The sequence below is a fragment of the Agelaius tricolor genome, unplaced genomic scaffold, assembly GCF_023055355.1.
Source record: "Agelaius tricolor isolate 1412-34295 unplaced genomic scaffold, bAgeTri1.0.p SCAF_4, whole genome shotgun sequence".
NCBI classification, from domain to species: domain Eukaryota; kingdom Metazoa; phylum Chordata; class Aves; order Passeriformes; family Icteridae; genus Agelaius; species Agelaius tricolor.
The window spans coordinates 37,896,089-37,919,618 of NW_027269264.1; the positions used below are offsets into that span (position 1 = coordinate 37,896,089).

Consider the following 23,530-nt stretch of genomic DNA (forward strand, 5'->3'; position numbering starts at 1 on the left):
TACATTTTAGAATGCATCTTTATTCTCCTTTTGTGCTCTCCCAGTGGTAATTTTCTGCAGCAAATCTGCTAAATTGTTTTTTTAAAATTTAAATAGCCCTAGAAAAACCTAACTATCTATCAGTGAAACACACTTCATCTGTATATCAAATTGAAGGGAGCATCAAACATTAGGAAAATGACATGAGAACAGCTTGAAATCTCTATACAGCAGACAGGCAGGGAGTTGAGAGTGCTCAGGCTGCAGCTTTCCACCCATTTTCTCTGCTGCAGTGCATCAGTGCAGGGATAGCCAGTCTCTAACCCTGGCAACCAGCAGCTGCTCAGTGAATCACCTTGGGGAAATAGGTTCACCTGAAAAATGCTTCCTTCCCACCCTAATGAGTTCTTCTTTATCCCAGTCAGTTCCTCAAACTGACCTGCAATCAAATCATACAAAGTTGTGCCTGTACAAAAGCAGAGTCTGTGGACAACCAGAAACAGAAGTGGGCAGCTCTGCTGATCAATGTGAAACTATACTTCAGTCTGCATCCCTAACCTGTCATCATCACAGCACTCACAACAGCTTAAAGAAGATCTCTGCAAGATCTCTGTAGCATCTAAAATGAAACAAACACTCCTGCATGGCTGAGTCATTTCCATTACTTTGTGAACTGTCTATGCACAGTTTTAAGTGCTGTAAATGATCTAACTCCAGATACATGGTGCAATTTTATCAATGGCACTTGAATCTACCATACAAACTTTGGACATAAAAGACTGACTCATGCTGTTCCAGACATTCTATCTGCAGAACTACTTACCCTCTTCTATTTCTATACCCAATCTGACACCAAACACCCTACCCACCATATTTTCCTACTGTTAAGAGTAAGGAACACTAGAGATGAGGGTATAGGAGGCTAGGACATGAGAATTTAAGAAGATGATCAAGGGTTCTCCCAGCCTTTAATTTCACTTGTCTCCAAATTTAATGTCATAAATGAAAACAGCATTTTTTGTGTGTGCCATGAAGTGAGCAATTTTGAAAATACTTTTCCAGTAGGATAGTTTGAGAAATGTTTATTATGTTTGAAGCTTGTTATTATTCAGGAAAAAGAAACAAAAGAATTCTACCAGAAAAGAAAGCAATCAGAATCTCATTTCTAAAATAAAAAGTTTAAAAGTACATATCCTGAATAGCTTCTTGACATTGAAGAGAACCTGCATGGAATGTTCTTAGGAGGAGTTAAATGGAAAGAAAATCTCACAGTGGATTAACATTACCAAAATTTGCTCTGAATGCATACAGGAAGGAAAAGTACAAATAATTTTTATTTGTAAAAAATAAAAAAGTGCAAAAACCTTCATTTCTATACCTGTCTGGAAAAAGACTCTGGCAATTGTAGTGCGACACAGTGGACATGGAGTGCTGGCTGGATTGTCTTTGGCAAGCATCCTTAAGCAAGGTTCACAAAAGATATGGTGGCAGGGATAGCACATGTAAGGGTTGAAATAAACATCCAGACACACAGCACAGAGATAGCTTTCTTTATCTCCTCTGAGTTCATGCTCATCATCTGTATGCAGGTTATCATTTGCAGGCTGCAAGAAGAAAAAGACAACATATTTTCACATTCAGCTCATAACTATTTTGGATAAAACAATTGTCCAGAAGATCAATTTCAGTACTGGTTAAGAAGACAGTACAAACATGTGATAGTCTTAAATTTAATACAGGTTAATACTTTAAAAAGATGATGAAACATAAAACAGGAATATCAGAAAAAGTCCTCTGTGGGAAAGACGAAAAATCACAAGGCAGTAAAAGAAGGAAGCAACAAAACCAACATGGCTAAGTAAAACTCTATTATGATCAGATTTCTTCTTTTAAAATTAATTTTTTCAGTTTATATGTATCTGCATTACAAAAAGGCAGAAACATAGAATGGTATGGCTTGAATGGGACCTTAAAGATCATCTAGTTCCTACCTTCCTGCCACATGCAAGACACCTTTCTTGAGACTAGGCTGATCAGAGTTCCATCCAACCTGGCTCTGAGCATTTCCAATAATGGCACATCCATAACTTCTCTGGTCAAACTGTTCCAGTGCCTCACCACCCTCACAATAAAAAATTTTTTACCTAGTATCAAATCTGCACTTACCCTATTGCAGACTGAAGTCATGCCTCCTTGTTCTATCACTACATGTCCTTGTAAATAATCTCTCCCCATCCTTTACGCTCCCTTCAGGCACTGAATGGCCACAATCATGTCACCCTTAAGCCTTCTCTTTTCCAACCAAATACTCAACAAACAAAACCAGACTTTGAACAAACCAAATACTCAGTCTTTCTCCATTCCTCAAATTATTTTGGCGGCCTTGTCAGAACCTGCTCCAGCAGGTCCCTGTCCTTCCTGTGCTGGGAGCCCAGAGCTGATGCAGCCCTGCAGGTGGGGTCTCAGCAGAGCAGAGGGGCAGAATCCCCTCCCTCTCCTGCTGCCCACACTGCTCTGGATTCAGCCCAGGACACGTGTGGCTCTCTGGGCTGGGAGTGTCAAACATGGGGCTGGGTCATGTCCAGCCTCTCAGCCACCAGCACCCTCAAGCCCTTCTGGGCAGGGCTGCTCTTGATTCCTTCATGCCTCAGCTTGTACTGATATCAGGACTTGCCCCAACCAGTGCACATTTCACTTGGTCTTACTAAACCCTCAAGAGATTCCTGTACACCCACTTTTTGATTTTGTGCATGCTCCTCTGGATGGCATCTCATCCTTCAGGTGTGAAAATACCTTTACTGTGCCAAGAAAGGCAAAAATAAAAAAATTAATTTGTGAATATTTATGTTTGTAATTTTAATAATTACTTCATGTTCCAGCAAGAATGAGTTCAAAACAAGCCACAACTTTATTACTACAAAGCACCTTAGAGTAGAAAGTCTCCTATCATCTTTGGTAACTGCTTGCTTTTGTCAGCACATGTGCTCCCAAATTTCCTTGCACTGCTATATTTGTAGGAAGACATAGCTGGACTTCCCAAATGGTGCTCACCCCATATGAATGTAACAACTTGTGTGCATTGCCATGTTCCAGCAAGATGTGCATTGCCATGTTCCAGCTCCTGTAAGATGACTAAACCTTTCCAAGTAATCTGAAGATCTGGTATTTACGGCACCCTGGGTTTTTGGCTGTCATGATTTAGGAATGGTACTCTTCAATTTTGTGCTCCCACTGAGATTCTCCAAACCATGTGCTACTCAACTCTCCCCCTCCCCTCTGTGGAGCGCTGGAGAGGAGAATGCGAGGCACAAAAGGTGAAGATCACTGACTGAGATAAGAACAAAAACTGGGAATGGCAGTGAGATAATATGAACAGTAACAGCAACAATACTAAAGGCAGAGAGTATAAGGAAAAACATGGTTATTGTTCACTGTGGAAACCCCTGACATAAATACCACACTGCTCCCTCTGGCTCACAACCAGTGCCACCTGACTGCCCCCTCCAGCTTGGAACTGATGTTATCCAACCCTCCCTCCAGCTCAGAACCTGCACCACACTTACTCAACTGGAAGGAAGCCCTTCTCTTTGGAAAAGACTCTCTTTCCCTGACCCCAGCAATGACACAAGGTAGAATAGAATAATCCCTGAAGAGCTTAGCCATGCCCCTCCTGACTACTGCAAAAGTTAACCCTATCTTGATTGGAATGAGGATATTGGGTTAAAGAAGCAACCAATCTTTTAATCATTATGGGAGACACTCAGGAAAAATTTACTATGCTCTGCCTCTTCTATCCATCTTTGTTTCTGTTTCTGGTTTTCTCTTTCACAGATCACAGAACCCAATATACTGCAATAACCAAGAGATCCACCACGAAAAACCAAGATAGGAGCATATCAAGACACTTCTCTCATCCCCCTTACTCTAAACTCCCAATCCTTGCCTCCCCTGTGCAGCTGTGGTGGGAAGTGATAGAGAAGCTTTGGTGGCTGCTTGGAATCCAGCCAGGGTCAATCCAACCCACTATGCATTACAGAGACCACTTTTGACACTCATAGGCCATGACAGACCACTGCTGCCTGACACTGGTACCAAACGTTAATGACAATTGTTAATATTGTGGTTATGTAGATATGGGAATCTATAGATGTTTCAGATAAGATTACATTTATGCTTATTACATTTATGGCTTATGGTTTGGATTGCTGTGTTTCTCGTTACTCCCAAAGGGTATCTCTCTCTATGGGAGTTACTGAACTCTGCAAATAGTGAGTAAATCCTTAACAGTATGCAATCCAATACTGTGGATCGCATTCAAATACAGAAAGATTTAGCCAGGATTTATCAGTTCTGGACAAACACTTGTTCTGTCATTCTACCTTAGCCTTTGCATTGCACTTTCCAAGATATTATGTGGCAAGAGTGCTTGTAAATTCTGAGCTGCTGTGCCAAAACCACATTGCACTGTGTTCAATCACAAGCTCTTGTCATGATTGTCAGTAACTGTTTCTCTTACCTTAGAACTTGGTCTAAGAACTGTCAGCAACAGTTTCTATTACCTTAGAACTTACTGCTCTGGTTTGATTTTCTACACTTGACAGGGCTGCAGAAAACTTCGGTGTGTACTGAAATTTACAACAGGGGCAACTAGGATGTACTGATAAGCAGGAAGCATAAGTCTGGCGGCACTAGCAGCCACAGAAGCTAGATACAGACAGGGAGAGCTTGGGACCATTACTTCCAGCTCCATGCTGTAGGAAATGTTCTTAAGGCAACATTAAATACTAGAGTATTACAACTATCAGTAAAACTGTTTAACTCAGACTGTCTCTACACTTACAGCACAGAAAACCCACACCAGAACAGAATGGCAAAGGGTAACAGAATTGATTACAGCTAAGTAATTTAAAATGAAGGAAGCTTCATAATACCATTTCTTTGGGAAAAAAAGTGGCAAATAATTTCACAGAGAAAGTGAGGAAAGTAATCTCAGGTAATTACATGACTGATGACTTCAGCAGAAATCAGGAATACATTGTGAAAGTCCCCTCCAATGCTGCCACATGGGCTTGGCAGGGCTGAATTAAGTGATTGAACTTGATCTTAAAGGTCTTTTCCAACCTAAGTGACTCTATGATTCTATGCAATGTCAAAAATGTCAAAAACAAAAATCTAGCATGAAAACAATATACAGGGAACAGAAAGCTTTTGCTAACTGGTTTTGATGAGAATTGTTTGGTAAGAAAATATACCTAGTGTCTAGAGGAGCTGACTGCAAGATAAATGTCTTTCAAATGGCAATTAAGTAAGTAAGCCAGAGGCAAAACTGCTGAGGACTCACAGGTAACAGCTGGTTCTGACACAGGTTTGCAATCATGGTAAGATGCACAGACAGAGGTATCTCAGAACCAATTGCAACTATCAAAGGTTGCAATTTGATCAAAATATCAAAATTATTCTAATGTGCAAACAAGATCTAATTAGGAGTAATTTTCTTAGTGGAAGAGACGTCTTTTCTACAGCTTTGCGCCCCTTTTCAAAAGATCTATGTAGGCACATGGCATTATTCAGTACTGTAAAGCTAAAACCAGAGCAACTTCTTATGCAAGAAGCTAATGCACAAAAATTTAAAAAGTCATTATTTTTTTGGTTTGCAATTAAGTGGTGCCTATATATATTACTAGAGTCAGGGCTTTGGTGTATGAAAACTTAACAAGCATAAACCAGGTTGGTTTTCTCACAGGATTATAGTACGAACAAAATTAAGAAAGCACATGTAAACATCAAGGACAGTGAAAGATTGTCAAATAATAACAGAAAAGGCTTGAAAGCAAAACAATTACTCCTGAGAAATGAAGGAAAGGTAAGAGCCTTTCATCTTCCCACATTATCGGGAGCTGCTAATGCAGCTTTGACAGTAACCCCTATATAGGGGGACATCTATAGTGGGACATCTGAAGGATATTAATGAAAGAAAAGAGAGGAATCAACTTCTGCTTGAGAAGCCTATAAAGCATGTTAAGGAACAAGGAGTCTGATACAGCAGTGGTTGAGAAGGGGCATGAAGCTATGAAATTTGGATATTGGAGCTTGTGAGAAGTCTCTGCTACTGGACTACAGGAAAGTAGTTGATTCAGTTTCACATTCAGAAAGAATACATGCATCACTGGATATCTAATGCAACACAATATCTAAGGTATGGTTTACCTGTAATCATATGAAAGACCTAGACCAAGTGGTCATACACACAAGAAAAGATTTTGTATGAAAGCTATCAGTAAAAGGAAGTTCAGAGTAAAACCTGGAAGTATGATCAAAACAGTGGCAAAACCAAATAAGGCACATATGTCATTTGACAAAGCTGCCCTATTATGAAAAAAAACCCAACCTGCAAAACCATTCATTTTAAAATGACCTATTCAGAATACCTTGTTAGCTCAAAAATGTCCACAGTTGAAAGGAATGATGACTGAGGGAAAATCAGTTATATATTTCACATTATTATCTTGCAAAGAAAACTGCCTCTAGAATGATTTTTAGCCTAAACCAGACTTTAACTCTTCAATTATAATGCAGAATTGGAATCATACACCTCAGGTCTGAAAAAGTGAGAAAGAATGAATATTGATGCGGTTTAATACAAAAACAGAACAAAAAGAAATAAATGCTTCTTGGTTGCTGCTGGACAAAAATATCAGTTGCTTCACATTGTCCCACAACAGCTTTAAACCTCTTAGACAATTGCAAACAGAACTGGTACAAGACTTTTTACATCAGGTACATTGCTTCCTGAAAATGTCTTAAAATTGACAGATATATTGGGTACAGGGACTGAAATGACTGTCGTTATGAGAAAATTTTTAAGTGTTCTTTTGCTTCAAATGGAATTTAACTAGACTTATTTCTGTAGAATAAATTAGTGACTTCTAATGGCATTTCAAAAGTAAACTCAGAAAAAAAAATAAATCCAATATTAAAATGCAGAAAAATCCTACTCAAAAATGTTGCTAGCTATATTAGCAGAAGTTCTTCCAAATCAGGCCATAAGGTATGCCAGGGTTTGTATGCCTTTGAACACTGTTTCAGTTGACTGGTATAATGAATACAAAAGGACATATTTTCCGGTGTCTGGCAGAACTAAGCTTGAAACATAAAAATCAAAATAGGGTAGAGAGATCAATGCCCATGGCTTAAACATCTTTACAAATCAATAACTGAGTCTAAATTCCCCGCACTTTAAATTTCTCACTATACAACATTTCAGAAAAGTTCAAAGGCAAGCCAAAAACTTCAAAGCAGAGCCTAGCTGTCCAAGCAGCTCTGAGAAGCCACCAATTGCCATGTTCTCCATTCAGAATCACAGAACCACAGGATGAGTCAGGTTGGGAGGGACCACAGTGGTTCATTTCAGCCAACTCCAGCAGGGAGTAGGGATGTGTCCAGACTGTTCTTGAGTGTCTCCAGTGAAGGAGACTCACAACCTCTCCAGATAACCTGCTCCAGTGCTTTCTCACCTGCACAGTGAAGAAGCTCTTCCTCATGTTCAGGTGGAACTTCTTGTGCATCAATTCCTGGCCATAGCTCTTGTCCCATTACTCAGCACCTCATAGAAGAGCCTGGATCCATCCCATTGACACCCTCCTGTCAGACACCTGTGTACATTGATAAGGCTCCCTCTCAATCATCTCTGTGAGGCTGAACAGGACCAGTTCCCGAGCCCTTCCTTATAAGAGGGATGCTCCAGCTCTTTAATCATCTTTGTAACCCTCTACTGGACCCACTCCAGGAGCTCCATGTCTCTGTTGTCCTGAGGAGCCCAGAACTGGACACAGCACTCCAGGTGAGGCCTCACCAGGGCTGAGTAAAGGGGCCGGATCACCTTCCATGACCTGCTGGCAATGTTTTCCCTAATGCATCCAGGATAGTCTTGGGCACTGCACTGCTGGCTCATTCAGACTCTCTCTGCTGCATTTGGGATTGATAAATTACTCTAGGGGAAACAACTGAAAGATATTTTGTTCATTATTTTTCTAGAGAAATTTCTTTCTAGAGCTAAGAAGCTAACAGTGGTATTTTTTTATTTATGTTTTATTTTGGTTGTATTTTTGTTGTAGGTTTTTTTTTTCTTTTGTGGGGGGGAGAGGTTGTTTTGGTTTTTTTTATTTGTTTGCTTGTTTTTTCATTCAGCCTCATTTAGAAGTTGCCTTAGGCACTGGAGTTGTTCAAGGACAAGTACAGACTGGATGGAGTACTGAGTGATCCAGTCTAGTGAGTGGCATCTCTGTCCATGGAAAAGGGCTGTAAGTAGATTCCAATGCAAAGCATGCTATGATCTTGGGTGATTAAGTGCATTGTAGACCAAGGCTTCTAAGGCAACTACTGAGAGGACACATATACTAGAGTACTTTAAGAAAGAAAAGAATTATAAAATGCCTGAGACATAGCAAGTTAACCAATTTGGTTCAATGAAATATTTTTACTTTGTCAGGAGACAAAGGCTTATTTTGTTGAAGAAGTGGGAAAAGACCTCAGAAAAAAACAAAGGGGAAGAAAATGATCTATTAACTTTTCATTTGTGTCCATACCTCATAAAAAAAAAAAGACTATTTTCATTTGTTGCTGATTCATATTGTTTTAATGAAGTTGAAACAGGCCATACAAAACTGAATGTATCTTGTGCTAGACACTGTACATAAGTATTATGCACTTATCCCCTTTCTTTCCAAGCATCTTATATAATATACTTCAGTTTCTTATTATGACAGACTTGAAATTTTTAAAGCATTTTTTGTTATGCAATTTGGTTAATCTCTGCACTTCCTTCTATGGAGTACCAGCCTTTAGGCTTTTGAAATACACATCTAAACTGGTATATTATTACCCTTTTGGAAATTTCTCTAAGAACAATCGTATTTAAGGAACATCTCTAAACACAGCTTTTATGAAAATGCAACTAATTTATAGGCTTATAATAAGGTTTTATTCCTATTAAAATAATTCAATTATAAAGAATAATTGAGAGATGGGCCACTGGAATAAATATTACTCAAAATTCTTGTACCACAATCATATAAACACCTTAATATTTACCCTTAACTAGTATATAAGAAATTAGTGCCATGTTACAAGCTTATCTTTGTTTTCATTTTGCATTTCATAAAACACATACATGGTTTATACAGGCATGTAAAAAGACAATGTCAGCTTTATAGTTAAGTAGCAAATGAAGCTTCCCACCAGAAATAAACATCCAGGCACAGCTATTAGTGTCACTAGATCTAAGAATAAAGCAAGTATTAACAATTATTAATCTTTATTGTAACAACTATTACAAACAAAGAGAAGGAAAATTCATTCCCAGAGGCCTGCAGAAACTTCTGTGAATCTCACAGAACCTTGACACGATGCCTCAATGATAGATAAAAGGATCTGTTGGCCCTTCTGGCGTGAATTGCAGAGAAAACTTTTTTTTAACAACCTCTTTTCTCTTTTTACAGATGTTGTATATTTTACAAATATATTGGAGCTGGAAGGTCAAATTAGAGTCCTAAAGAAGTAAAAAAATTACTGGTTCTCGTTAGAGCAAAACAGTTGATATCTACGCCTGAAGCCCACCTCTCTAGTACAGTGAGTGCAACTCCCCTCTAGGTACAAACCTGTAGTTGTTCTGGTTCCTGGTATAGTCCTGTTCTGGTCCTGATATAGTCCTGTCAGTTTACATACAACTGAGATGAAGAATCAGAAAATATTTTGGCTTTAGTTTAATTTTTTACCTGCAAAACCAGATTTTGTTTTCTTTTTTTTTAATTTTAGCAAAAAAATTTACAGCACTGAAATAACAGACAATGCTTATTTTTTAATTCTTTCTCTAGGATTTGTGTGAAAGTATACACTATTACTTTTAGGGGAAATGCTCATAACAAAATGTCTGTAAAAGCATATCTTGAAGAGTGCTGCTACATTTTGGCATCTTTGCATAAGTATAGTACAGGAAAGAATGCATTTGAAATGCTTCTGGCCATTCAGTATAAATTAAAGGCAAATTACAGCAATGCACGACACAATCTGAGGTAACACCATACAACAGACACTTAGTGAAGAATACCAACTCTTACCATTTACAAAGGTCTCTCCCCCAGCACTATACAGCAGAAAGTGGAGTAGGCAACATGGAAGAGTGTTGGTCAGATGTGGAGGTTGGCTCCTGTTCTGAACAGTGTTTATAAACTGTTTATAACTCAACATCACTCCATTTGTGGAACACTGCTTTCCAAAATAGTAAGATAAATGTACAGATTTTTAGTTTCTTACCAGTCTTACTGCTCCTGGCATTTGCCTGCTCCAAGGTAAGGTTCTTTATACTCATAAAGTCTACAGCAAGTACAAAGATCTGTCTGCTAGCAATTAGCAAAAGATCAACATAATGAGAGTTACACAGTTTTTGGCTGCTAGTTACAGAAGACTTCTTACCATTTGGGACAGAAAGATGAGTTTGCTGAACTGAACTCTCAGTACAAACTTTTTCAAAAATATCTTCAAATGATTTTTAAACTAATTCCTCAGTATTATTATGTAGCCATTACCATCCTTTCAGTCATCAGCTGTGGTGGTAACATGACCACTCAAATTTTATTAATACAATAATAACATGTTTCAAACATAGGTTGGATAAAGTTCAAAAGACTGGGGTAGAAGTCACAAAATTCTTCCCTTTTATTCATCAGATAGAAGAGATTTTAGTTAGGATTCATAACAACTGTGACCAAAGGAGGTATTTAACCCAGATAAATTAACTCTTTTATTTTTATTCACCAGGATGTGCATTATGGTACAACCACCTCTGACCCTTCTTTTGGACACCTGTGGAAGGTGACATCCTTCTTTCTGGGGATGGATGACCATTGTGTGCCTTAGATTGAGCTCACTGCTCACCACAAAATCAAGAGTTATGAATCTGCAAGCATCCTCTGTTTCCACAACTGCAGTATAGTTTGTGAGATATCACATTAAAAGAAAGATTCACTTAGTGAGATGAATTGCTTTAAAATAAGTTGCCTAAAATTAGGAACCTAGAGCTATATTTAGACAATTAAAGGACTGTCCCAGTTTTCAAAGAGTTTCCTTATCTGGCTGGAGCAACTGGGTGATCATCTTCCTTAGAACAATCAGGCCACCGATTTAAAGTGTGTTGGCTAAGTTTTTAAAAATCAATTAAAATATTGATTACTTAAATAGAGTCCATCACTAAACAATGTTTAGAGTACAGCATTCAACTGTTCTGAAGGAAAATTAAGATAAACAAAGGGTTTAAAAAAACTATATATATGAGAAACTTAGGTAAAGGTTAGCAGATTGCATCACTGTTGCTTTTTTTAATATCTACTAAGATGACTATGGAATAATCCTAGATTCATCAGAATCAAATAATTTAATTCACTTCTTACGCAGTTCAGTATGACTTGGAAGAAATAATGTACAGTTTTCCCTCAAAATGCAAACAAACAAATCCCCAAAATATACAAGTATCTGTTTCTACTTAGAAAAAAAATAATGAAAATTACATTAGATTTTCCATTACTACAAACATAAAAGAAGTCAAAATCTGTTTGATTTCTTACAGAAGCTGTATTGCCTTTCTGGAGATTTTCTCAAAGTTGTAAAAAACATTTTTAAAAGTAAAAAATCATTTAAGGTTAAGAGTCATCCGCAACAAGACCTTTATCTCCATTTTCATAACATAATTATCTGACTCAGTAAAACTTACAGTTTGTAATCCTCCTGTAGTAGACATTGCAATTCTAAATTAAAACAATAAACAACCAAAATACAAAAGTGTTTCAGATGTTCTCATGCAACAATAGAAAAAAAATACGTCCCTTTTGTTTCTTCTTTTCAAGCAAACCTTGGAGACTGACACTGAAATTTTATCCTGAGCTATGGAAGAAAATAATCCAGGTGGACCTGCAGTAATAAAGTGCAGCCCAAATGTTGTATACATTGTTTCTTTCTAATAAATAATATCTAGATGTTCAGTTTGATTAATCCTTGTCTCCGCAACTCTTAATCTTTATGATACTTTGTCAGAAATATTATTGTAAACTGTGGTTCTGTATCGGCAGCAATCAGCAATAAGCAATACATTCTTTCCTTGGTATTTTATTTGGTCATATTCAAAGTCATCCAAATTGTACAAAAGCTTATTTCCCTCAAACGTAACTGTTAGATGCCACAATCTGAAAGTGCTAAACATTGAGGGATTCAAAGGGGTCAGCTGTCAGTATTCCTGTACCTGAACAAATTCACTTTCCAGATACTTAAATTAAGCTGCTGTTATCTTTTCTGTCTGATAAACAGAGCAGAAAATATTGCTAACTTTTTATTTCATAGTACAAGTGAACAATTTTGTATGCATGTATCTTTCTGTAATTATTAGTAATTTCATATACACATCTATAAACACTTCATCTCATGAAGAGCAAACTACATTCCCTGAACAGCTATTGAACCACTGTCACTCTATTTTATGCAAGACATAAATTTTCTCTGTCGTATAAGCAAGATATTGCACCCTATTTCATTTTCCCCAGATGTTATTTACAAAGACAGTGAGGCCATTTTAAATTCTAGGGTGACATCCTTTCTCATGAGCCTTCCTACAAAAGACCCTTGAAGGGTCTGAATAATGACCTCTAAAGATTTCAATCTTTTCTCTTTGCAACAGTTTAATAGTGCAGATTTTTCTTCTAATGAAGTATCCCACAAAGTCTTTCAGAAACTGATTATGAAAATCCACCCTCCCAGAAAAAAAAAAACTGGAGTCTGTAAAGCTTTTCTTTGGAATTGCAGGATGCTGAAACAGAAAAATCAAACTGAACATCTGCTATTTCACATTTCTCTGCCTGGATTAAAAAAAATCAAGATACAACTACAAATGTTGTTGCAACACACCAACAGAAAACTGAATCTAAGTAGCTGCTACTTACCTTTCAACAACATTACCACAAAATATGATTTGCTTTAGATGAAGGTAAAATTCTTGTTTGAGGGTTAAAACTTTTCAAAAAGTAGACCAGAAAAAAACTCATAAGCATAATCACTTTCATAACCATAAAACCATTTTCATAACCATAAGCATGGTCATCTTCTCATGTCTAAAATGAATAGTTTTGTATTTAGTTTGGCACTGGTAAACCTTATCTAAAAAGCTTAACTGCTCATGCAACAAATTGCTATCTACATTCATTAAAATTCTCAAAATACATGGATTTACTAAAGTGAATGCACTGCCCTAATACTTCACATATTTGACCCAATTTAGATATATGACATAATGAATACTTGGATCTGGCTATGATAGCCAACATGTAAAATAATTAATCATCAAAATACAAGGCATCTCAAAAATTTCACTGCTGACATTCTAAAAATACTTGCAAGACTGACATCAAGAAGATATAAAAGAATTTGGAAATTTGTAGAAATACTAAAAAACTAGAACACACAGCTTACAATGTTTTCATGTAGTTTGAACTGAAGAACAGTTCAAAATATATACATGAGAAAAAAACCACCAGGAAAGGTTATTTCAGACTTATTGTTCTACATGGTGTAAAATAAACTGCAATTTATTTTTGTGGCAAAGTACTGTACTATAGTTTGATATTAAATTATCTATCTCTTTTCTGAAAAATCCAAGAGATGCCCACTACCATTAACATATTAAGCAAAGATTGTTTCATTTTTAATTATCCATAGTGACATTAAGAAAAGACATTACATACTTTGCATATAGTATAACAGTGAGAGGAAAACTGGAGTTACTATAAAAATAATCCTAGCAGACCGAGGTAAAGGACAGACGTCACCCAATAGCCTCCCTCAAATTTCTAGGGCTCTCTAGTAAGGTCTTAGAAACTTTCTGATGTTAGCTAATAATTTTCATCTCCTTAATGTGGGCAGCATGCTATGTCCTAGTTTAGCAGGACAGAGAAAGTATTTTCTAATGAGGAAAAGTAATAGGCAAAGACAAAAGACCCAACAGAGTAAAGCACACAAAGCAAACCAATGCCCTTTAATTTGATTGCGCTGGGTTGGTTGCCTCCTTAATGTAAGTTTGTAGCTGACAAACTGAGCATTTTTAGATGTATTATTTATGTCATTCTTCAGGCAAAAGCAGGGCATGATTGGAGCAACAAAGCTCACTTTTACACTGTTCAAAAGCCTGCCAATCTTACAAAGAATAAAACTTGTTCATCTACAAACTTTTCATTTTATGACTTTCACAGTGCACTCCATGCAAGGGTAGCACTTGATTTTGGATCTTAAAGGACACAAGCTAAAGCCTTTAAGCAGAAGATGTAACATAAAGCTTTTGTGAAGGGTACAACCAGCACAAATTCTTAGAGTGCATGACAAATTCAAATGTTCTAGTACCTAACATTCTGTTGCTAAAAAGAAGTTTTAGTACTCAGATAAACCTTCAAAAGTAATAAAATTTAACTGACGGAGACAACCTGAAAGAAAAACTCAGTGATGCGAGCTCTGTCCTGCTTAAGCCTGAGTGCAGTCTTAGTTCTGAAGTCCATCAATGTCAACTTTAGTCATTTAACCATGATCATTTAGTGGATACATGGTGTATGAAACAGACTCAGGAACTGGAGGGGCTGCTGGGGGGAAGAAAATGCAGTGAAAAGCTGGAAGGTGTGTCAAAAAACGAACCAAATGCAGAAATAAAAAAATTTCCTCATACATAGTATAAAGATATATGGCATAGACATCTGTCTGTGCTTTGTATTTGTGGCCAAAGTAGTGCTGATAGCACACCTGTGTTTTGGCTATTGCTTCATTCCTTGGAATGCTTCCTTTCCTGTTTCAAACAGGCTGAGAGTGGGCTTGAGGTTGGGAGCTGATAGAGTCAAGACAGGTGACCCATACCACTGAGTGTCATGTTCAGAGAGTTGAGGAGGAAGGGGTGAATGCTTGTGGTTGTATTTCTCTGTGCAAGCAACCATTACATGTGCTGAATCCCTGATTCCTAGGAAGCAGATGGACATCTAACTGCTGATAGAAAAGAGTGAATAAACTCCTCTTTTTGCTCTGCTTGCACACAGAGCTTTTACCTTGCCTGTTAAATTCTCACTATCTTGATCTGTGAGTGTTCTCACCTTCCTTCCATGTGCCCCCACAAGAATGGACCCCCTATCTGCCTTTGCAAGAGAGATGAGCAAGCAAGAGGCTGGCTGGGTGGGTGTTTGGCTGCTGGCTGGGGTCAGCATATCACAGCTCTGAAAGAACTGAGCAGATATAAGTGTTTAATTATTCTTCCAAAGACTGTATCTTGACAGGAATAAAGAGGCATACATAAATAATTTTATTAAAAAACAAACAAACAAACCAAATCTCCCAAAACAACAAACAAACAAACAAAACAAAACAAACTAGTCATTTGTTCCATAATGAGGGATAATAATTGCACAATAAAAATAAGAAACCATTATAATACTAGGTTAAATGATGTACACAAGTTTTTAATAGTTCTTCAGCCTTCAATCACAGTTCATTCATGTTGCTCCTTAGACTACTGTATGTAAACTTTGAGTTTCAACAGTTATTTTTTCAATGCCAGAAGAGACCAATTCATATTAAGTGCTTTAAAACTTTATGTAAAAAGATCTTGTCAAAAGCCCAAACCAATTCCATAATGTAATAAAACCCAGTGAAATCTTACTTCTATGATTTTCATAAAACGCATTATCATAAGCCCCCTCAAACTAAGAGGAAGGAGATCAGTGACAGATAACATTGCAAAGGAGATTATGAACTTGTCCCTAGGTCTGCATTATATACCTGCTCTCACTAGATCAATCTATGTTCTTCCTGGCACCAAATCTATTCACTAAGATACTCCTGAGATTGCAAAGATAAAACAGCAACACAGAATCTGATAAATTAATGCCAAAATATGATGCCTGCCTTGTCTCTGGGTGTTGTAGATTTCCAATGACTGGTGACTTTCTGAGTGCCTAAATGTGGTACAAACAAAAATTTAAATCAAATAGTGCAAACAATACATCACTGCCTTGGTAGCAATGACACTTTGAAAAGAAAGGACCACAGACATCGCCCTTGACAAAGATTATGACTTTGTTCTCATTTTTCCCAGGAAGAGCATTTAATTTTCTGTGTTTACAACAAAAGCACATAATCTGACAATCTAAATGATAAAGTTTTCTAGGTCTGTATTTCAAAAGGACAATCTTGCAGAAGTTTAAAATGTATACACACTAACATCAAACAGATGCTGGCATCTCATTTTTCTCTTTACACTTGTTTATAGAACAAATACCATAATTTAGCTCTCTACTTGTATCAAATGAAGTTACTCTATAATGGAAAAATATTTTATAATGGAAAAAGTTACTTTGTAGTGGAAAAAATACTCTCAAATATTATTTTATAAAATGTGTAGCTGTACACATAGTAAAAATCATCATATGGCTGATATAGTTCCTTGTTCTAGAGCTGCAATTCTTTCAAGAATTCAAAGGTTAACAAGATTCTTAGAAGAATTATGACTCATTTCAGTTAAAAATTACAGCAGTTTTTACAAGGCATAAAAATCCAGGAAAACTCCTCACAGAACACAGGCTCTCCAAATTTGAATTTAGCTGTTTTAACTTCAGTTTTCAGTACAGCAAAACAAATGTATGTTACCATTAGAAACTATCCTTATAGGGAGCTACTGTCTGTGCTCTTAGACAGTTAAGTGTGAATTTGTTTTACCCAATTAACAAAGGTTATTTGCCAATTAAAGCTTTAAATAAAATTACTCATTCCAAAGATATTTGCAACAGTAACCCAGCAAACAATTAATCTCTTGGAACTTAAAATCTATTCCCTGAATCGGAGCCTTTTAAACACTTCTGATAATATTTATTTTTAGGTTTTGATTATACTGGTTCTGAGCATCCTGATTTATGAATATCAAAATTAGATATTCATTAAAACTTTCAAATACAGATAACAGCTCAGTGAAATCATATATTGTAATTTATAGCATAATCAATTAAAAACTATTTTACTTGTAAAATGAAACTAAATTAATAATTCAGACTGCTCCACATTACCAAAATCAATGTAGTATCATTCCTGCATCTGAGAAAAATACTACATAAAATTATGATCTCCAAGACTGGAGATGATTTGTGGTTTGCACCAGGCATATACCTATATACATACATATATGCAAAAGAAAATTCTCTCAATTGGGTAAGATGATAATTCAATCAATGTTTGGGTTTTTCATCATTTTTGTCTCTTGCAATACCCCAGGATTCCTAGCGCTCCGATGAAGTACCTACGCTGTACTCAACAGTCTCAAAGAAAATACTGCCTGGAAAATGTGACATGCTTAGTTTTGCATCAGTTCAAACTAAAATTTGAATTGGCATATCCTGGTCTTCCAGCCTCACCATAGCATGTCATTGCTCTCACACCAGTCTCTAAAAACTTTCTCCAGCTCTAATCTCACTGAACTAACTAGTGGTCTTCAGAGCAGAGCCACTAAGTTGATCAGAGGGCTGGAGCACCTCTCCTTTCAGGAGAGCCTCAGACAGCTGGAGTTGTTCAGCCTGGAGAAGAGAAGGCTCCAGGGAGACCTCATAGCACCTTCCAGCACCTGAAGGGACCTACAAGAAAGATGGGGAGGGACTTTCCACAAGAGCTTACTGTGACAGATGAGGAGGAAGGGTGTTGTATCGTGTTGGTTTGTTCCATTCCCCCTCTAGGTTAAAATGGTTCTTCCCTGGTTCTCCCTCCCCTCCCAGTTGCTGCCTGTCACCCCCGTTGTTATAGCGACCATTGTATCTTTTTACACTCCACCCCAGTTTCCCTAGTAACCGAATGTATCCTTTCCTCAACCCCACCCCTGTGCCCTGCCAGTCACTCCCTGCCACCACCTTTTTCTCCAGAAACTTCTGTCTAGCGCTCGGAGTGATTGGATCAGGGGCCGGGGACCCTCCCTCAAGTTATTTACATTGGTCTTTTCTGCATGTCAATTCTGTGTACCCCACTTCCCCCTGGATTCCTATTTGCTCCCGACTGGTTCTACCCCTGCCTCCCACACCCTTTATAATCTCATGTAATCCCTCCCCTCCCTGTCTTCCGTTCCTGGCCTCCCTAGGATCTTCAATAAATGTGGACATTGCTCTGACCGGAGAGCGCTCTCTTCTTTCCCTGCTGCCCGCAGCCCCTCATCGGCCTCGTCCTGCATCTGGCAATGTCTTCAGCTATAACGCTGGGCATTTGCCTGAGGCGCTGACCGAAGCACGGCTGTCGGGTTAAGTGCCCCCGTGCTGCTAGCTGGGACGCTTTTCTCTGGCTGGACAGCTGCAGAATGGCTATAAAACAAAAGAGGGTCGATTTAAATCAGGTATTTGGCAGAAATTGTTTATTGTGGGGAAGTGAGGCACTGGCACAGGTTGCCCAGAAACGCTGTAGCTGTCCGTCCCTGGAAGGGTTCAAGGCCAAGTTGGATAGGGTTCTGAGCAACCTGGTCTAATGGAAAGTGCCCTGCCAATGGCAGGGAAACAGATGGCTTTTAAGGTCTTTTCTAAACCAAACCATTCTGATACTATGATTTCCAGAACACACTCTCTTTTTCAGACAATATTTTTAATTTTCCAAAATTCTGATATGACACTAAAATTTTTCTACAGAGATAAAATTAAAATGCAACCAACTCCTCAAGCCTTGAAGTTCTCTGAAAAATGGCTAGGCAATTTTTCTGCTATCAAATGTTAAAAATACAGTCAGTTCTGTAATTTCAATTCAGTTTTAAAAATGCTTGTAGAGAGTTGTTAATTCTATAGTTCTATAGTTAATATGCTTATGATGTACAATCATGTCCACTCAAACCAAATTTAGTACAAAGCAAGGAGCCAAAAACAAGAGTGAAAAACTGTCTTTCCTAGAATAAACTGAGGACTAAGTTCAGTCTTAGGATGTCACCCTGGTTTTTTAAGATTTCCTAAGCCTTCTGATGTTGACATTCTTGCAGTGAACTTTCTCACACACTTTCTGTAAATAACTCATTGTTTTGCATTCTTTTATGGAGGAGGAGAGAGTTGATGGACTCTTGGTTTGACCAGTGTCATTGGAGAGGTGTCACTGTCACCTTCCAATCCGCTGTCACTTTTGGAAAACTATAAATGTTGGAGTCAGAAAATAAACTGCCCTTTTTTCTTTACCTTGAGAACAGCGGTGTTCGCTTGTGCTCTTTCGTGTCCTAAGTGACATTAGGGTTCAGACTTTGGTTACCCAACACTATCAGCATGAAGGTCACCCAGGCACAACTGCTAGGTAGGATGCTCCTTTTCATTGCTCTTGCATCATTAAGTATAAATTAAAATTTATGCCCTCTAACTATTGTAGTATCTTAGGAAATACTGGATTCACCAGATACATAGTTTGTATTGTACTTTTGCTGTGTTACCATACCATTTTTTAACCCAAAAATAACCTCAGTGCCTTGTGGAAAGAGGGCAATTGCATGACTAGATGAGCAGGCTGTTCTTAGTGCCTAAGAAGTGCTCTCTAAAGTGTTAACTGTTAAATACTTTTCATTACAGAAGTGGAACAGACAGCTGGAACTGGGGGTTCAGATGTGTCTTTTTGTAAATGAAAAAAACAAATACTTCTATTAATATCTTTTATAAATTCCCTTCATAAATGGTAGTGTGCAGGTGCTTAAACTGATCTTAATTAAATTGGAAACAACACAGTTTTCCACAAGACTGGTTCTCCCTATCCCCGCTCTCCCCCATCCCTCCTCCCCACCTCCCAGGTATTATAAGATTTCTTACATAACATAGGAGGAAATTTACTTTCATAGTTTTTAAATTTTGAAATTATATTTTGGACTCTGTTGCAGAAAAAGTAGTCCTTCCCAACATTACTCCCACCCAGTAATCCCTATAATTTCTATAGCAGTATAGAAATGCTATAGAGGCAAAATACAACCTCCCTGACCATGCAGCAAAGCAATGTATCACCATATATGCCATATGATTTAAGCACAGATTGTTAAATACATTAAATATGTGAAGCTAGAAAATCTCAAAAGCAGATACAAAAGTCCACCTTCAAAATTTAGAGAGACAGAAGCTGGATCAGGTTCATATTCACATTATAACGGGTTTCAATACACAGTGATAATACTCTAGCCCTCAACTTAATTCTGTTCACAGCAAATCAGTTCTGGATAATGTCTCACACACTTCCACTGAGAATAATTACATTTTTTTTATAGCCATCATAGGAAACATCCAGTAAGTGAAGATGATTAGCTGATAGGAAATAGTATGACTCCAAACAACCAAGACTTTAACACAAGAACATTTCCTATCAAGATTAGACTATGGAACAAATTAGTAGCAAAACTCAAAAGTATAAGCCATATTTTCCTGTTCTAGCTTAGCTGATCTACCAGCTAACATTTGTTTACCTCCAATCACACCATTCCAACTATAGTATTATGCTGGCTACAGCAAACTAGTAAACCCAACAGGATCTGATGTGGCAGAAGAAGCAATAGAGAAATATTTAATTTTAGGTTTTTTCCTCTCTGAACCTGGACAACATGGGTCAGATGAGACAAGAGAAGCAGCCAGTTCCGGCCGGAATTGTATGTGGGTTCCTTTTCATCCACTTTAACTTTAAACCACCACCTACGCTGCCTACTCACACTATCATTTAAACTAAAGAAGCCATCAGATACTGGCATGTTCTGGCTCTGCTATGTGGTTCTGATTGTGTCGGTATTTTGAACAAATAACTGTGCAAGTTTCCCAGAATATAATTCATAAAACTAAATTGCAATAGCGTATCAGCAGGATGGTGAGTCATTCACCTTTCATTGATGTTCATGCTTGAGAAAAACAAAACATAATTCCTGGAAATTTCTGGTTCAGTCACAAACACCCTGTGCCCGTCCACCATTCTGACAGCCTCGTGTTGTTCCGACAGTCTAAAAAAATCACTAGGAAGAGCCTCACAGAAGGGAACATGATGCAGCATAATACAATATCATACCTTTTATTCTTTCTTGTGCTAAAGATCTAGCTTGGCTAGCAACTTGTCAAAAGGACTATTCTGTAAAGTAACAGAGACCTTGAACTCTCAGTGAGCTTCCACAATCATGTGTCATGGGAGATTCATCTTAAACCAAGAGGCTCTAAATCAGGAAAGATGAGCTACTGGCATTGATAGGAAGTTTGTACTTCAGCACAAATTTTTGGTAGAACAAAAGTTAAACAAAGCACTGTCTTGTTTCTGAATAAATGTGACACTAACCACAAAAAATTCATAAACATAAACATTCTACACTAAATTAGGGGCGGTTTTGTCCTTAGAAAAATTCCCTAGATCAGACAAAAAAACAGGCGAAGTTCTGGTGCAACTATGGAATGGCTTCACTTTGGTTTTTACTAATATGTCTTAACTTGTTTCTTGAAAGGATAGAGCTAAATGAATAAAAGACATACTCCATCCTGTGTTCTATATATACCCACAGGTTTATGGTCTATTTCTTCAGCTTCAACATAAGTGCAAATTGATGGGCACCACCCTGTTTTCTACTTAGATTTCACTGGTGTAAGTAGTCTTAGCCTCCAGTGAGTTTGCTCTGTTTCACACCATTCCCCTTTTATTTTTTTATATGTGGTTCTGATTGTGTCGGTATTTTGAACAAATAATTGTGCAAGTTTCCCAGAATATAACTCATAAAACTTGTTGTGAAGTCTAGCTTCACAACAAAGCACAGTAGAAGCAGGGAAGGTACATGCATTTGCACTCAAGCTCCACTACCTTTTGTTGTTCCTACATCTTCAGCTGCAGTTCCATGCATCATAGCAGGAGAGCTAAAGAAAGAGACAGGAGACAGCGAAAGAAAAAACCTGAATTTATTTCTTAGGCTAAATAGTCTCACTCTTGGATTCCAGAGGTACAGTTTGTCAATGAACTTCCAATCAGCTCTGCCTGTGCCAGGTCTCTTCCCTCTCCATATATAAAGGACTGCAAACTAGAATAGGACACAAAGGAGTGCAGACAGTGATGTGAGTGACATTTGGGTCATAATTCACTAGCCTGAGGGGTTTTGCTGCAGAGTTTCTATACCTATGGCACTAAAATGCAAGTTCACATTCCATACACCATGTTTATGGTTGGAAAATACTGACAAAGTTTCTTATGGTATCCATTTTGAGGTATAAGAACTGTTTTTTTCCACTATGCACAAAATCCCATTTTCTGCCTGTTTTTTCTGAAGAATTACTTGAACAATTGCATGCTACGTACAATAAATGATGATAAAAAGCACACTGCATACAGAAGTACAGCAAGTCTGTTCCCACAGCACATGCACAACCATATTTGAAAAATGGCAAAAGATTGATGGAAGACAAGTGGAAAAATACCCCAAGGTATTTTAAAGTTCAAATAAGAAATTGAAGATAAAGTGCTGAGAAAACACGTGAGAATTCAAAAAAGCAGCTGCAGTGGTCTGAAGCCTTTTGATATGGTATCATGTACAGCAAGCATATAGAAGGACAAGAAAGGCGAACTGCTGCCAAGAACACAGGCAGAATACTAGGTAGAGAAACTTAGGACAGATAAACAGATACTGTGAATCTCACTTAATCAGATCACTGGATGTATTGAGATTCAAAATGCCAAATGAAATCTGTCAAGAATTGACATGAGAAGCAAGGGAACAATGTATTTCTGTAGATGTAACTGATGAAATACTGGTATAGATAAAGAAAAACAGAGAATCATAGAATGTTCTGTTAGGGACAAGAAGATGTTCACTGCTGCTGCCCCTAACAGGTTTTACGTAAGTTCAAAGAGAGAAAACGTTTAGAGAAAACGCAGAGAACAACTGGGAGCACACATCTTAGCACTAGGGCTGAGCAACTAAATTCTACTGCATCTTTCCATTATAAAGTAAGATTATATTATACTAATTGTGGCTCAAGTTAAGCCAATGACATCCTCAAAACATTCTGTCCCCACTGTGTTGGGTCACATACTGTGCTTTCCACATTTATCCCAAAAATTCAGTACTGTGCACACATCTGTATTAAAACAGTTTCCATGCACTAATCAATGTTACATTTATACTTAAGGTAAAGGGAATTGGGTTACTTTTAGAACAAAAGGAGTCCAAAACCCACACATCCCCACGACAGTTAATACTGTTCTAAATGTGTATTCTATAGATTAACAGATTTCAATCCAGAAAGATTAATCTAGTAGTAATTCTAATACATTATTTATATCCTCATAAAACAGCTTTTAGAAACCAGATCAGTCTGTTGTGCTGTGCTGCACATACAAAAAGCAGCATATTGTCACAGCAACTGCAAAAATGATGTTCTGCCTTTCAGTTTAGTGGTTCCCTGATGAAGAGAATTGATTATCTATCAGAATTCTTTCTGTTCAGCAATTTTTCTAAAGCATAAACCCAAAATTCAGTTTGCTAATACACCAAAAC

The 23,530-nt window shown here is 37.6% G+C and overlaps 1 protein-coding gene across 3 annotated transcripts in view; it reads right to left on the reverse strand.

The window, feature by feature from the left end:
• Positions 1–23,530, reverse strand: part of RNF180 (ring finger protein 180) — a 71,406-nt gene that overhangs the window by 22,740 nt on the left and 25,136 nt on the right. For all 3 annotated transcript variants that reach the window (XM_071425345.1, XM_071425346.1, XM_071425343.1), the window contains exon 5: positions 1,358–1,583. In XM_071425345.1, coding sequence (XP_071281446.1) covers positions 1,358–1,583 — 226 coding nt within the window. The remainder of the gene's footprint in view (positions 1–1,357; positions 1,584–23,530) is intronic.